Source organism: Carassius gibelio, chromosome A13 (genome assembly GCF_023724105.1).
Source record: "Carassius gibelio isolate Cgi1373 ecotype wild population from Czech Republic chromosome A13, carGib1.2-hapl.c, whole genome shotgun sequence".
NCBI lineage: Eukaryota > Metazoa > Chordata > Actinopteri > Cypriniformes > Cyprinidae > Carassius > Carassius gibelio.
Genome location: NC_068383.1, coordinates 3,386,263 through 3,403,743, shown reverse-complemented (window position 1 = coordinate 3,403,743; position 17,481 = coordinate 3,386,263). Strand labels below are relative to the sequence as shown.

The 17,481-nt window shown below is 36.7% G+C and overlaps 1 protein-coding gene across 3 annotated transcripts in view; it reads right to left on the bottom strand.

The window, feature by feature from the left end:
- Positions 1-17,142, bottom strand: part of LOC128025894 (arginyl-tRNA--protein transferase 1) — a 73,953-nt gene extending 56,811 nt beyond the window's left edge. For 2 of the 3 annotated variants that reach the window (XM_052612479.1, XM_052612481.1), the window contains exons 1-5: positions 16,054-16,210; positions 10,860-10,923; positions 10,215-10,277; positions 9,882-9,997; positions 8,488-8,685 (exon numbers count right to left, since the gene is read on the bottom strand). In XM_052612479.1, coding sequence (XP_052468439.1) covers positions 8,488-8,685; positions 9,882-9,997; positions 10,215-10,277; positions 10,860-10,923; positions 16,054-16,153 — 541 coding nt within the window. In that variant the 5' untranslated portion in view covers positions 16,154-16,210. Of the gene's footprint in view, positions 1-8,487; positions 8,686-9,881; positions 9,998-10,214; positions 10,278-10,859; positions 10,924-16,053; positions 16,211-16,757 lie in introns of those variants that run through there. The other variant, XM_052612482.1, reaches the window with a different exon arrangement.
- Between the last annotated feature and the right edge of the window lie 339 nt (positions 17,143-17,481).

Genomic DNA, 17,481 nt, shown 5'->3' with positions numbered 1-17,481 from the left:
CCGAAGGAGGTGGTATTCCCAGATCGAGAACGACAGGCAACGGTCAGGAAAAGGGGGGACGGAGAGGGTCATTGCATCAGTTACTGTTTCAGAGTGTGTGGCGGTGGCAGCTGGCCATCCATTTTCTATTGAAAAGAGATTAGACGGTGGTCTATACGGTGAACAGTAATGGTGTAATGCTGAGCTAACGCTTGGACACACACTCCAGTCATGACCTTCATCTCTGACAACGGTCAAGCACTCCATCACCTTATTTTACCTCAAAATGCACATATCCTGGAGCATAATAACATTTCTAGCAACAATTAAACTTCTTCGAATAATCTGAGTGGAGCATATTATTTAAAGCACTTTCTGCTCTAATTTTAAGTATTGCAATGCATTTGCTAGTTTCTGTGATATTCTGGTCTCTAGATTTGGCTCAGCTTCTTCGTGTAGGCAATTTTGAACTGATTAGCTGGCACTTACGAAAACAGACACGCATATTTGACACCAGAAGTGCAAAATGAAATGCTTCACATGCTGTTCTAGCAGTCAAGAAAATTTGCTGGACTGTGCAAGCTAAACAGTTTATGTGTGATAATGTGTTTTGAACTTTGGCAGTATATATCTGGGTTAGAGTACAATAACCTGCTCCCTCCCTCCATCTCTCTCTCTCAATCTCACTGGACCAACGCCAGGCCCTCGGAGTGCTCCCGGCATCCCATGTCAACAGTTTACACACCGACATCCTGTGTGGAGCAATAAGGAAAGCAGGGTCATTTCCTGTATGTCCCTGTGCCAGCCCGCCTGCCATCAACCCATCAGAGATCAAGGAGCATAGCGGAGTGCATCTCATTAAACCTGTCAGAAGCATATCAATTAAATTAACATTATTAAAATAAGGAACTATATATTTATATAAAGAAAAGGAAAACTATTCCTAAAACATTTATTGCACATGTTATGATCATCACTACTGTAATTTTTTTTACAAGTAAAGAAAAATAAATAAATAAATAAATAAAAAGTCAGTACAACAAATACTTCCATGATAAACACTTCAGAATTGTAAGTTTAGAGTAGGTTGAATTTTTTTAAAATTCTATTTCAAATAAATGCTGTTCTTTTAAACTTTCTATTGATCAAAAAATTATACCAGTTTTCACAAACAAAACTAAGCAGCAGCACAACGGTTTTCATCACTGGTAATAATAAGAAATGTCTCTTCTGCAGAGAATAAGCACATGAAAATGATTTCTGAAGTTCATGTGACACTGAAGAATGGAGTAATGATGCTGAAAATACAGCTTTGATCACAGGAATACATTACATTTTAAAATATATACAAATAAAAAACATTTATCTTTCCATTTTCTTTTAAACTGTGATATTATTTCACAATATTACAGTTTTTTGTAAAATAAGAGATTTCTTTCAAAAACACACATACATAAAAAATTATAAATAACGATCCAAACATTTAAACTGTAGTGTGTAGCCTTTTCATTACAAGATTGAAACATAAATGTGTTTTTCATTTCACTTTTAAAAGGAAATGAGCTTAACTGTCATTAAAATAAAGTCACGATGCAATATATATATTATATATTAAATTAAGTCTTAAAGAAACTGACCCCAAAAGGTTCTGGACTATTTTGGACAAATTTCAAGAAATTCACCCACAAGCCACACAAGAACAAATATTTACTTACTTTGTTAGTTTAATTGAATACTACAATAAACTCTAGACACCTTAGTTATGTTTAGAAGTGCAGCATTAACCGGATACAACTTGTTAGTTTCACTTGCAACACAACGCACAGATTTGGACCAGCTTTAAAAAGCACATCCGTAACAGACTATTTACACTTTCCCCAAATAAATCTGGCCTTTACACGCTTCACATGAGATGTGGGACCTCCTACAGGACCTCCGAGTGCTGCTCTGTGACTTCCTCCGACAAAGAGCCGGAGTCACTGACACAATTAGCTCTTTCTTAACATTCATTCTTCCCTCTTTTCCTGTTAATACCTCCAGTTGACTTAGAGGAGGGAATGTTTCCGGCCAAGATTGTGAATACAGCAAAGGAATGATAGCGACGTTGAATGGCTTTCCTCCAAATCAGAGTAAACACGAGCGAGAGCCAGGATAAAGACAGCCTGCGTCCTGTAACTCGCACTGTTTAACTGAACTCAGAGTGGATGGGTGCTGGTGAAGTGCTGCCTGGTTATAATACAGAAGAGTATCATATGAATGCATCTGCATAGTCCTCAACTCAGCACACATTAAGAAACCCCTTGACACAGAGGTCAGGGGTTTGAGGTCCAGGTTTTTAACCACTTTCTGCCCAGTTACAACAGTGTTATGTTATTGACACAATTGCAATTCAACTGACTTAAAAATATTAGTATAGCACTTTTCAAAATACATCTGAAAAGAAAAAAAAACCTTTACGAACTCCATCAAGCAAGGCAACTTAAGCACAGAAAATCTTTTTAAAGGGACAGTTCAATACGTATGACTTCCTTTCTTTTGCAAGACACAAAAATTAAGATCTTTTGAAAACTATTTGAGATTCAAACAACACTGGACCCCATTAACTTTCATTGTATGCACAAAAAACACTGATACACTTCTCAAAATATCTTGTTTTGTACTCCATCGAAGAAAAAAATTATAAAGATTAAGATAAGAATCCTTAGACAAGAATAAACTAAACTAAAATAATAGTAACTAAATAGTAAAAAACAAATATATATAATTTATAATACATAATAATTTATAATACTTTTTAATGATTACACTATAATAATAATTGTACAAATATAAACACTACTGAACACAGCTCAGAGTGTATGAAGACTAATTAAATGAGTCCTGGTCAAATGCTGAATATTATCACATTTGACTAGGAACACGGAGCGGAGTGTACTGAGGTCACACAGATCTTTAGCAGTATACACGAGCTGTTTCGAGTGGGCGCTTGTGTGCAAGCGAGAGATCAACTCTGACAGATCTGTTCCTGTAGAAGACACATTCTCCCTCTCCAGCAGTTAACAGTTCGTAAAAAATCCAGAACTGCCTTTCCTTGAGGACTCATGGACACACATATACAGCAACACATGCTAATGTATATGCAGCGGAAACTGAAAAGACACATTCCTTCAGATGCATGTACACCTGCCGACACACACACACACACACACACACACTCCCTGAGGGGACAGTGGAAGGTATATTTACTGTGTGGGGATGAGTCCAGGCCGGGTGAATTAGAGCTGGCACACTCCTTTATGAGAGGAAAACATATGGAAAGAGGAATAGTGGGGCGTGGAGAAGAGAAACACTTTTACTATCGGGTCAACACACAAACACAAATATAATGTTGCAAAAAATCTATTTAAAATAAATTTGATATTTTAGAAATTTCTAATCATCGAAAATAAGGTATCGCAGTTTACACAAAAAAAAAATATGAAGCAGCATGAGAATTTTCAACATTGATAATAATGAGAAATGTTGCTTGAGCATCAAATCACCATGTTAGAATGACTTCTGGAGGATCATGGGATACTGAAGACTGGAGTAATGATGCTGAAAATACAGCTTTGTTCACAAGAAATATATTACATTTTAAAATAGATTCAAACAGAAAACTGTTATTTTAACTACTTCTGAATATTATTGATTTTGCTGTATTTTTGAACAAATAAATGCAGCCTTGACGAACTTAAGACACTTTCAAAAACATATTCAAAATCTTAAGACCTCAAACTTCTGTACAATAGTGTATAAAAATGCTTCTTCCAATGATGTTACATGCACTTTTACTTTTCACACTTAACTAACCTCCGGTGTGGAAACAGTCATTTAGCTCAGTATGTGTCAATGCGAACAACAGACATAAATGGTCATTAAGCGAGCTGCGATACATTTGACAGAGAGAGATTTCTCTTTCTTTTATGAGCCTCTATAAATCCTTCCCATTTCCGGACCGTTCTGTGGGGTGCTCATTCCAGGAGCCAGTAGATGTATGGACTTTTAATTTGTCTATAATTCATATTCAGAGATGCATGTTCCTTGTGCGACTGGGAATTTATTATATGTTTGGGCTCAAGCACTATAAAGGAAAGGAAGGTGTTGACTCACATTAGATACTTCTGATAAAGCTTCAAACTTCATTTAGCTAAAGAGTGAAATTCAGTTTGATGTGGGAAGTGATGTTTTACAGGAACGACTGTCTTGCACAGATGAAAAAAAAAATAACAAAATCAGATGCCACATTTATTTCTGAGCACATGCTGCCCTCTAGTGTTTCTCAGAGGAGCATCTTCCAGTTACCAGTCCGGTTAGGAATTGACAACTGGTTCTTATTCAGAACTGGTTCAGTTTTAAGACCCAGATGATTTTAATAACATTAGGTTGCAGTGTTGTAGTCGAGACCAGCTCATTCGAGTCCGAGTCCAGATCGAGTCCCGAGAGGGTAGAGTCCGAGTCAAGACCGAGTTCAGAAAGGGTCGAGTCCGAGTCAAGACCGAGTTCAGAAAGGGTCGAGTCCGAGTCAAGACCGAGTTCAGAAAGGGTCGAGTCCGAGTCAAGACCGAGACCAGAGAGATTGGGTCTGAAACAAGACCTAAAGAAATCTTCAAGAGTATGTTAAATGTTTGGTGGAAAGAATAAAGGGTAAAAGGGCCACATAGTATGTGGTGTAAAGGTCATTTTATTAGTATTATGAATTGTTACTTGTCAATATTAAGTGCTCATTTTCACATAACATCGTTGTACCACTATACACATCCATATAACCTTTCTAGTACACATAACATTAGTGTATCACTCTATACTGTAATTCCACATAACACTTCTAGTACAAGTAACATTACTGTACCACTATACCTGTAAATGTTCAACTGTAACAGCTTTTACATAACTTTTAACCTTGAAGCTTAACTAATGACTGCTAATATCCTTACAATGTCTTGGATTATGTGCACTTTAGATGTTGTGAAGATTACAGATGGCCATAATTACTTTTCAAAAAAATAAGTGAGGACACCATCCTGCTACCCAGCCAAGCACGATGTGGTCTCATGATCAATCCACCCCGACTAAAAACTCTCTCTACTGGCGCAGAGGAAGCGGGGACTGACAACAGTTACCATTTTATCAGTTTCTGTAACAGCAACGGATAATCTAATGCTAATTTCTCTGGATGGTGCGTTTTAATGCAGGGTAAAATACACACTAGTCCAAGTTTTTTTTAGTTACTGACTGTCCAGGAACATTTCATGCAAAAGTGTGTATGTGCCAGGGGAAGAAAGCTGGATGAAATGCCATATCACGTCAATGCCTTCTGTCAGACATTTTTTGGGGGGGAGATGTTTAGTGTTGAGACAGTCAGTCTGTGTCTGTATTCATTATATAATTTAATTAAACGATATTTGTTTTTTTTTCTGTGACCATTTTGTCCTACTTTGTAAAAATAACACAGTTGAGAGAAATAATGTAGCAATGTGGCTTCCTGGAAAGCGGGATCACTACAGGCGGATGGCAGGAGGGTAACTTAAGGCCGGTGACACACTGGCTGCGTGGCGTCTCTGCTGTGTGCCAGAAGCGTGGTGGCTGCTTCGCGTTTTCTGTGTTTACACACCAGAAGCGTGCCTGCACGCGGCGCTTGGCGCGCTGCTGCTGCTGTAGGTGACATAGAGGGAGGCCGCCGACAGACCAGGCTCTTGTCTTCATGACAACAATATCAACTTTTTTTTTTCTTTTTCTTTTTTTACACACCTACTGATAGGACACCGTCAACAGTATTGACGGCAAAATAGAGTATGTTTGACAGGTGCAATATTTGAAAATCGATCATTATTAATTTATTTTTTAAATTACATTTATATCTGAATTTATGCCAACCTATAGACTTTCAAATATCAAAATGTCATGAATTAATATGTATTTGTGTACAAAATGACATATAAACATATTTTTCTAGTATATTTTGCCTGGAAACGCTTCCAACATGCACGCATGTCGCGTCGTCGGTTCTATTTCTAGCATGCACGGGTTTCCCGCGCGTCTCACGCAGGCAGTCTGCAAGATCTAACCTGTTTACATGGGAGCCGAATTAAAAACAGACACGCTACGCAGCTGAGACGCTTGCGCCACACATCCAGTGTGTCGCTGGCCTAATGTCTCACGTCAAAAGAAAATCACCAGTCATTGGATGTGTCAATCATACATCAATTTAAATAAACATTAATAAAACATTACAGTAATAATCATGAAATAGTTTGATTGGGACTCGAGTGGACTCGGGCATAAGTCCGATTCCTAATATGTTCGAGTCCGAGTCAATACCGAGTCAAAATGCACACGAGTCCATGACAAGACCGAGACCATTAAAATACGGTCTCGAGACCGAGTCCAAGACCGAGTCCGAGTCTCGAGTACTCAACACTGTTAGGTTGTATTAAATGCACTGGATCCTTAGAAAACTTCTAAGAAGCCTCAAAATGTCTTAAATCAGCGGTTCTCAATTCCAGCACATTTTGTATGTATCTCTTATTACTGCAGACATTTGTTCTATTCAACCAGAAGAGCCCTGTGAAGTGGACATTAGAGGATATTCCACCATGATGCCAGTTTGAAGGGAGCGTATATGTTCCATTCAAAGGGCATTAAAGTACACAACACGTGAATGTAAATAATATTTATTTACAGAGGTATATTATGTCACACAAAAGAGTCATGCAAAATATGCAAAGCGGTTGTATGGACTGGATTTGAGAACCACTTACTCAATAAAACAAGCAATAAAATAACCACAACAATTTCTTATTTTAATTCAACCTCTCACCAGCTGTTTTTCCTTTGAGGAATCAGAGTTCCACCCATCTAGAAAAGGCTGGCTAAATTATAAAGTCTAATTTTCAGTGTGATTTCTAGACCCTGTAATAATCTTATGTCTCCAAGGGCATTGTACCATGAATATACAAAACAAGACCAAGCTCTATAATATTTAATCAGGTAGATGTTGTAAGAAAAACATTTAAAGATACTTAGAGTAAAATAACACAACTGGAGGTCTTTGGGTCTTCACATACTGTTGTGGATGGTGGGGGCCAAAATGATTTAAGAGATGATGGTAACCTTGATGATGGTTCTTTAGCCTCTTAATCAATGTACAGAAAAATGTGCTAAACTTTTCTGACAATGTTTCCCTTGCTGCAACTGATTCTACAACACCAAGGCCAAAAACCTTAAGCATGCTGGAATCTTTGAGTTTGCAGTCTGAACTGGATGTGACGAGAAAGACATAATGCACTCTAAAAAATTCTGGGTATATTCTTAAATCTTAATTCTTGGGTTATTACGGGGATTATTTTTTATATTTTTACCCAGGCGCTGGATAGTTTTTCTGTAACTCAGCTGCATTTTCAGTGACTGTCAATACAAATGATGAACCCCCTACCACACTTACCCAGCGCTGTAACCCAATGTTGGGTTACCCTGTGACAAACCAGTAAATTCTGTGTTCTGTTCTGAGAGAAAACTTGAGTGACAGGAAAGTAAGGTTTGGAACACATTGTATTCCTGTCAAATGTTTACTGTATACATAGGAACATAAATAAATAGTAACCTACTGTAACATTTTGTTACAGCTAGTGTCTGCTTGGAATACTAGCCTACACCGGATCTACACTAAAAGCAAGCACCACTCCGGTGCCACCATGGAAGTTTCACCTCCCGCCAAATGAATGCATGACTCAAAGACTTTAGATATACCAAAGATGGTGCACTCCTATTACATATGAATGGGAAAAAGTGCAATGCTTAATATGGCGGAATAGTCCTGCCTTGTCAATAAAAAAAGCCAAATGAGACCCACGCTAAGACTGCACATGCGTATTGGCCGGTCAAGCCTGAAAAATTAGGGGTTTTTTTTTAACACTATTGGAGCAGGAAAAACAACATTCATGAGGTAGTTGTTTTAAGATTTCATTGGTGAACAGTTTTGGAGAATTTGATGTTTCCCCATTCAGAAAGATAGGAGCTGCACGCCGAGAGGCGTTTCAAAGACGGCCACCAAGTGAAATTACTTGTCTTAAAGGGACTTTGGGTGTATCTCAATCAGCCCTCAAGCTTGTGAATCTCCCTTAATATTTCTGACTCCCTTATCAGTGCCCTGGCTACTGAACTAGTGAGCTGATTGAGACACAGCCTTTAATTTACTCCAAAGTAGTTATTTTAAACCAGCATTTTTAGAGAACTAACAACACAACCCATCTTTCTGTTGTGATGTCCTAATTGGTTGCACACAACAGTAATGCATTCCCATTGTGGTCCACAACTAATTTTCTTTGTGATGAACCAATTATTTTTGTCAAAAATACTCAAAAATCTGTCTCAAACATATCAGTTATTGGTGAATCAATCAAATAACTGTAACTGTGGTTTATGTACTTAAAGCTGACATGTTTAAGAAGCCCATTCTATGAGACTGACCTGGTTTGGGTGTAACATTAGGAGTTTTCTCTTCTGGGGCGGGCGCTGCATCTTCTCTGGCCGGTGTTGGTGCAGCCGAGTTAGTGGTGTCTGTGTCTGGGCTGGTGCTGATGTCCTGTACATCACTATGGTCTACTTCCAGAGGGTCTTGAGGAGGTAGTTGAACACCCTCTTCATGCGCAGAGACCATGGGCTCTCCTAAAGAATCAACACATGCACATTTAAGATATCCATCATCACAGGGACTCTCATGTGGTCTACCACAGGAATTCATTCAACTCGCACCGCTACTGGAACCATCAAATTATGCAAATCATTTGAAAAGAAAACCACAATTGGTTGCATTCTAGAACACAGTCAGACAGGTTTTAAACTTGCATGTCTACATAGAATGAAATGGGTCTCGATTGGGAAGGGACTGTAGTCGCAAGCACAACTTCACATTATAAACCCTAACAAAACCTGTCCTACACAACACTGCACAAACAAATCATGCACAGAAAACACTAAATATGGAGAATAAGACAAAAAGGGAAGAAAACTGTGAAATATGGGTGAGATAACACGTGATGCCTGGATGACAGGAAGGGATCAACATCTGATCAATGTCTGGTCTACAGCACAGAAAGCGCACCTGACAAAAACGACTGGGTTTTTCCTGCAGCTATAGCCACTGTCCTCTGAAGTATGGAAGAGAAGGGCTTTAGACGACCTTTGATATCTTCTAACAAACCTGGGATTGCAAACCGAATCAGACCAGACCACAAGACATAAGAAACAGACAGAGGCTATACCTGTAGAAAACATTGGCTTGGGGATGCAATCTTTATACACTGGCTCAAATTAGGCAGCTGGGCAATATACAGAATCATATGTAACCAGATATGATTTGCTGCCAGTGTAAAATTAAGTGACACTGTGAAAACATGAGCCATTTCAAAGGAGAAAAAAAAGTTTGATTCCTCCAGTCATTTTCTTTTTCCAAACTGGTTCAATTATTTGTTTGTGTCATTTTCATATATTAAAATGTTTCAGTAAACATACATTATACGGCTCAGTGAATGAAAATGATTCAATATTCTTATGTTCTCATTTTGAACTGCTTTCAATGATGAAATTATGAATCCTCTATTGGAAAAATAAATCAATTTCAAACAACATCAGATCTAATTCATAACTTAAGATAAACACTGAATATCAGTAAAATCTATTATTTATTAGTCAACTCTTCAGTTGAAGGGATGCAAATCACACGTTTTATACTATTTTCTGTCAATCAAGAGCTTTTTTAAATTAGTCCATAAAACAGACAATATGACAGCAGGTTTATGATACTTAGTGAATGTTGGGCATAAATTGCCACTAGTTGTTGATATCCAGTAAATGGCTCTCACCTTCACGTGCCTCATCATGCCTCTCTACTGGCATCTCTCCTTTGGAGAGGAACCGGTTCACCTTCTTCAAGGTCTTTTTGTGAGTCTTCGACGGATGGAAGTTCAAAGCATGGCACCTTCAGAAAACAAGTACAACAGAATATTAATATATGAAGAAAGTGAAAAGGACACAACATATTTGACGTTGCATTGTTTTTTAGCGTTTCTGAGCTGTGATATATAGTTAAAATGATCACTCAATAGTCACTTAACTCATTTGACTATAAAATATTAATTTTAATATACCACAGAGTATCCTGTATATAGTAAAATAAAAACATTTGGATCATTTACCTGATGGTGTACTGTGGGCAGCATGTCTTATCCATAACAGGCTTGTAAACATATTTGCCACTTCTAAAAATAAAAATAATAATAATTGTAAAAAATAAAATAAAAAAAAAGTCATTGTAATTTAAATAGAATAAGATTAAAATGTAGGCATACACAAACCAATAATTAATGATTAATAAAAGCAGTTCATTAATGCTGGGCTCACTACTAACTCTTCATTAAAATTCACAGTGCTTCTTGTAATAAATAATCATTTATTAAAAATTTACATTTATAAATGATAATGTTTCAATTAACCCTGGCATTGTACACTATAAAAATGTTGGCCCTATGACAAACTTATTGTTTCTCTTGATGAATATATATATATTCACTCAAGTTGATCTTGAAAAATGGTCTTAAATGTGGATTTGTGTTGACTTGAATCACATTTCTTGAGAAAAGCCATTTGTCTTGTTCTAAGGGGAGTATGTCTGATTCGGTCATTACACTGACTAGACTACTACATCCTGTTCATGTGTAAAAGTGATTCCTGCGAAGATATTATGCAAGAAAACCTATTTATGTGGCACATGATTTAGAGTCAGAAAATTATACTGTTAAACACGCAGTTCAGAGGTCAGACAATAATAATAACATCAGCACCTCCTCCAGCCTCTGTCGATGAGATCTTGGTAGTCCTGCACTGTCATATTATGGGACCACATGCCTAGAGAGAGAGAGAAACACATCACTTAGAACATACAACACAAACTTACCAGGATAAACCTCTTAAATAAAGACACTTAAAAAGCTGTGTGTGCATACATGTATAATATAGGGCATCTTAAGCCGGTGTTATATCCATGTGTCCTGTAGATATGATACACAAATGGACCCCTGACAGCAAAGCTCTCTGACACACTGTTCAGAAAGGAAAACATTTCCTTTGACGTCACAGAGAAGTACATTCCCACACAAGGACACGTATAGGCTATATATTACAGAAACCTTGAAATGTCAACTGGTAGAGCACTGCGCTAGCAAGCAAGCAAGCGCAAGGTTGGGGGTTCGATTCCCCGGGAACACATGATATGTAAAAATTGATAGCCTGAATGCACTGTAGGTCGGTTTGTATAAAAGCGTCTGCTAAATGCATAAATTTAAATTTAAATTTAAAAGAAAATATTCAAACCAAAATAAATGGGCTACTCTCTGATTATGTAATCCATATGAAATGTGCATTTCTCTCTGGTGTTTGTGGCGAGTCCGCATCGTCATCTTCATATTTGCAGCGACACAGAAAACCAAAGTTTATTACTAAACAATTAAATGTCTCCTTGCTAATTTACACATTCATAATCATTACTTTAACCGGTTCTTTGTGGCAAGCTTATTGCGTGCGGTCATAATGCTTATTATCCTGTAGGCTATAGCCTATTTAAGTAATTAAATTAATATAAAGGGGCGATTTGTCCATGAATGGCTTAATTGAACAACTACTAGTTGACTAGAAAAAAAGAAAAATTGTCGGAGGCAGCCCTTATTCCACATATTTTCGAACCAGCAAGCCATTCTGGGTTGAGCGAGTGTCCCCACGGAATGTGTTAGCGCTGCGGAATATTAAGAATGCTCTCCGCTCCCCCCAACATGTGACTCCCCTTTGTCACATGACCCGCGGTGCGCTTGCGGCATTCTGAAAAGTTTAGATGTTTTTAACTCGATGCGGTGCGGACACTCATGGAAAAAATGAGCACGTCGCACCACGTGCGCGTCGCAAGCACGTCGCTTCCATTATTACCGTTCAATCCACGCGCCTACATTGGAAATAACGAACTTGAGCACGCAAAAGACTCGATATGTGAACAGCCCCTTATGCTGCTCATTGTAGGCTACAGGAGCAGTGAGCAGCATAGAGCGCCCTCTCACAGCTGTAGACGGTAATGTTTTCTCTTAGTTCATTTCTCTTGGTTCATGTCAAATTCATTTTTATAAATAAGTCCCACCTGACTATAAGTCGCAGGACCAGCCAAACTATGAAAAAAAGTGCGACTTATAGTCCGGAAAGTACGGTAACAAAAAAAATATTATATTTAGTGCATATATGAATTCGATTTTGAGCATAACACCATTTTAATAGCAAAGTACGATAACGGTGCATAAAATTTACATAAATAATGCTCTTAAAAAGTTAAAGGGAAAGTGCTAGATTACAGAAAACAATGTAAACACACACACATAACTTAAACAACAAAAAAGGGTAAATAACAATAGGAGTAAATATTGTTTGATGTACTGATATCATGCATTGCTACTGAAACGCTCAGACTGTTATTTTATATACGGAGATTCTGAACTGGATTTTTAAGTGGGAAACTGAATAAATAGTCTTTATATTTTGCACCTTGTTTTATCTATTTTCTGTGATCCATTTTAGAGGTGGCTTAAGGTATAGAATGCTTCATTAAAGAATGTTGTAAAAAAATTAGGAAGAGAATTGCTTTTGAAAAAAAGAATCTGCTAAATGTACAAAATGTAAATGTAAAATTATCAAGAAAAATGAAATGACAATTAAAACACTTCCAGAATCTGAGCCAGGAAAAAGCAGGTGCTCACTTTCAAGCTCTACAGGCAAGAACAATAGTTCTCAAAGCAAAAACAATTCAACAGAACACGACACAATCCAGAAAGACCCATGAAGTGACATCAGTCTGATCAGCACAACAAAAGAGGTTTGTTTTTACCTGACTTATCGTACATTAATCTGGCTGACAAAAGGCACCTGTTTTCCACAACACAATAGCCCCTGATTCCATTTGAAGCAGAAAACAAGCCAGCAACAAGCCCTTAAAAGATTACAAATGTGAGTAATCATTTCAAACACACTACATGATTTCCTCATGAAAAATTAAAATCTTCACTGACAAACAGTTCAGTTCAGTCCCAAACCGCACCACACAACAACAGTTAGTCAGGGCCCTGAAAAGACAGAGCCGGACCACAACCTGTGCTAGCTAACCTGCAGTCTGATTTATTACTGCACTGCTAAAACACTCCATTTGAATACTCTACTCGTATAATAAAGAATAATAACTCAAAAAAAAACATGAGCTCTCTATTTAAACACTCATAAACAGGGATTGACAGTACAAGCATTTCACTAAAAATAGAAGTGTATGAAGCCTAAAATGCATACAAATTTTGAAAAAATTATTGCGGGACCCTAAAATGTAACAATAAAAAGAATAAACATTCAATTATATGAAATTTAAGGTCATAAGGTGTCTTCATTATCATTTCAAGAGGTCTTAACGTGGGGATGTAAAACAAGGAACCGCGACACAGCCTAACGTGAATATTAAACTTCAAAAGATGATGATGATGATGATGATTTCATTAAATACATAAATGTGCTGCCTGTTTAAAAGGGAAGGCTCACGCTTTCAGAGATTACATTTTTTCTCTGCCTCATCTTTTTTGGATGAAAAGCCACCAACACTAAAGCATAGACATTTCAAAATAATAGTCCTGGTGTACTTCAAGGTTGTGAATTATTAAAAGTTGCACATAATTCATTGAGGATTTTTCTAATAAATTAAATATCTCCTTGTATTCATTGCACTAAAAAGATTTTAAATACACTCATAATTTTGCAATTTAGAAGCATGTGTCTGACAAAGGATTGAGGCTGTGGGTAATCTCTGGGTTAAGCATTAGCCCAGTATAATGCAATCTCATTACATAAATTTGATCAGAGAGTGTTAAAGTTGAAAGTTTAAGACAAGTCATTCACTTCTATATAGTTATGCCAGTCCTTAAGTCACCCAGCAGCAGCTTTTCCTGCATTTCCACTAGACTGCTGATATTTATGGGAACTGGTCAGTATACTTTACAAAGAAAAATTATGCACAGCTTTACCACAACTGTAGTTCAGCCCAAATAAAAGAGAAATCTGTACTGTTCAAAAAGTCAAGGTGAAACCAAAACTGACCCATTTACCATCTCAGACTTATTATTCATGATACACTAGTGCACATTACTCAAAAAAAGATTAAGAAGAAGAACGTGCATCTACTACTGCAAAGTCCAAAATAATGCATTGACTTAGACTGATTGTGAATGATGCACCGCTCATATTACTAAAAAAAAAAAAAACATCATCAGGCCCTCTTATATTTCAACAGCTCAGCTTTATTCTGGTATATAACACCCAGTTTTGACAAATACATTCGCAATGAATAACCTAAATTAAAGTCCTGTCCAGCATTTCTTCGCATTGAATTTCCAGTTTCAATTGGAAATGCATGCAATTTTCATGCTAAAAGGTAAAAGGTTTAAAAGGTTCAAGTACTTGCTTTAACTTTCTGATGCTTTGGCAATCAATTTAACTATTCTCCTACATGGCAAGATTGAAATGGTGGTCATGGCTGCCAATCGGTTAAAAACAGAGCCCCATAAGTTATGAAGAGTTACTGAGACAATCACCATAATGCTGGTCACTGGAATAATCAAAGCAAGTTATTTAGGACTCCTGCCAAACTAAAGTAATCAAACGTCTCTGAACGGTCCTCGTGATGGCTTCCAGCCACATCGGGATTAGCATCAGAGGCACGCTTCCTTCTTCCGGTCTTCCACATAATGTGGCATGGAGCAGATTAGCAGGATCAGATTATCTCCAGCACGTTCATTCACAGACAAGCTTCATTTCAGTCTGAATTATCTGGTGGCTGCAGCAAAAAAACAAACCGAGAGTACATAAAACCACTTATTTCCATGACCATCCTAGAGCATCAAACTTACAATTCCCTGGAGCATTTTTAACTATTAATGGATTGGGAAATACGAAAACTGGTACATCTGGCACGTTCTAAAAAGATTTATGTTTAAGCTGTAATATAGAAGCTCTATAGTACAGGGGTTTTCAAACTGCAATGAGGAGGTCGCAAGGGCGAACTAGGGAGTCTGTATAAAATGTAAAGACAAATAAAAAATAAGTAATACTTTCATGAATTAAAAAAAAATACTGTATTAATAATAAAAACTTAAAATAAATAAATTTATAAATGCAGTACTATAAGAGCCCTATAAGGATTATAAAATAAAATAAAATATTTAAGACATTTAGAATTTAATTTTTAACCGCTTAAATGTGTGCTATAATTAAGAAACCATGTTGAAGCCTTTTAAATTTTAGGATGTGGGTCCCTCACAAGAGGATAATTGTATTTGGGGTTCTGTGCCATCTAAAAGACTGTACATTTATTATTTCATAAACTCATTTAAACCTTTATTTAATTGTCTAAATTGTATAAAACAAACACTTTATTACAAGGATTAATGTTCAGTTTAAATGCATGATCTGGGCTGTTAAACCCATTGCAAAAGAAGGACATATGATTCACTGGTCCAGGCAGGGATGATCAAACATGACCAGGCCTTTGCTATTCCTAGTTCACAGAAATAATTTATATATTTTATAAAAAAATATATATATATAATAATAATAATAATACATATATACACACATACATACATACATATATATATATATATATATATATATATATATATATATATATATATATATATATATATATATATATACACACATATAATACTCCTTTAAAATTGCAAACTGACACATTTCATTGAGAGGAAAGGTTTTGCTGACAGCTGACAAGGACTACTTTCCACTATAAGACCATCATGCTGTTAATAATACTAAGCGTCTCAATATTTGATAAATCATGTTCACGAAAGCTAGTCAAAACAGAGTGGTCAGACCCGGCTTCCCTGAACAGTTCCGTCAAGTCATTGAAACTTACCACCAGCCATTGGTAACAGATTAATATCCACTCACCGTGTGAGAAATTGCCGGTTTCATGCTTACAGTAACCGCAGCGATAGCCGCCATCTCCCCCAAAATACTCCACTATACTGTACGATCCACCCGCTGCCATTTCCACGCTCTCAGCTGCGCAAAGAACCCTACTTCATGAATATTAATTACGCTGCGTAACGTTCGCCCAGTGCGCTCCTCTGATTGGTCTGACTTGCTGAATCCCCGCCCCAAGTAGGTGGGCGCCAGCGTGATTGAAACATTCACATAGGCTTTCAGTATGAACTAAGGAATGCGGAAGTAAAGCGTGTGACGCGTGTATCACAGTAGGAAATAAAGTTTCCAAATATTAATTTTATTATTTGGATTTAAATAATAATAACTGCATTAATCCGTTGATTAGATCTCTTTTTGTTAATACATCTTCTCCTCCATATAAATTATGTTTCCTTCATTTGAGTGGGAACATTTTTGGGGAGTTCTTTGTCATTATTGTGTTACTAATAAAAGCAAAACAATGTCCTTTAAAATTGCTCACAGATTGTATTGTAATTTTAAAACGTAGTCAGCGTAGTTATCCACGCACAATCAATGTAGGTTATGTGTTACTAAAAACTGCTGTAAATGCCTGGACGCACTGATTTACTTCACATTTCCTGTTGTGGTAAAAGCCCTTTTTAAAAAAAAAGAAAAAAGCAACAAAACATATACAGAATGCAACTTACCTTGTTAATATGCACAAAAAAGACTGTAAACGAAATGTGTTGTTATTTACTTGAAGTTTTGTGTTTACTTCATACTATGCAGCTTCACTGTACCCTTCTTCGTTTACACAGTAGCCACAGCAATATCCACACTTTACACCTTTGAACGCCACTATAAAGTACATGGAGTACGTCTATTAATATAGATAGTTCATGCCATGCTAAACTATGTCTATGTAGTAATTAAAAGGTACACAGTAAAATGTCCGTCACCGACAACGTTGGCAGTTTGTTTATAAGAATACAGTGACGCATTTGTGCGTGATATACGTTAAAATAAATACTAAGTTAAACTAAATATTCATAAAGGACCGAAAACGCCGAGATACGACAGCTCTACAAAATAAGAACACGTTCAAAGGATGGAGATATTTTCACAGCCACTAGAGGACAGCACATGCCCTGTTGTGGAAACCACTGATCTATATGATATATATTCTCTGTGGTTAAAACCAATTTAACAAAAATAGTGTAAGTTATATGTTTATATTTTTTTAAATACTTGGATTCTTATATTAATCATATGCTATTGTTATTTATTATTATAATATTTTGTACTTTCGTTTTGTGTATAATACTTTGCCAATAATATATGTAAACAAAATAATCCCAGTAAAGTCCTTTAAATTAATAATAGCTGTGAAAAGATACGTAAGATATCCTCCTGTATTCACAACTTTAACAA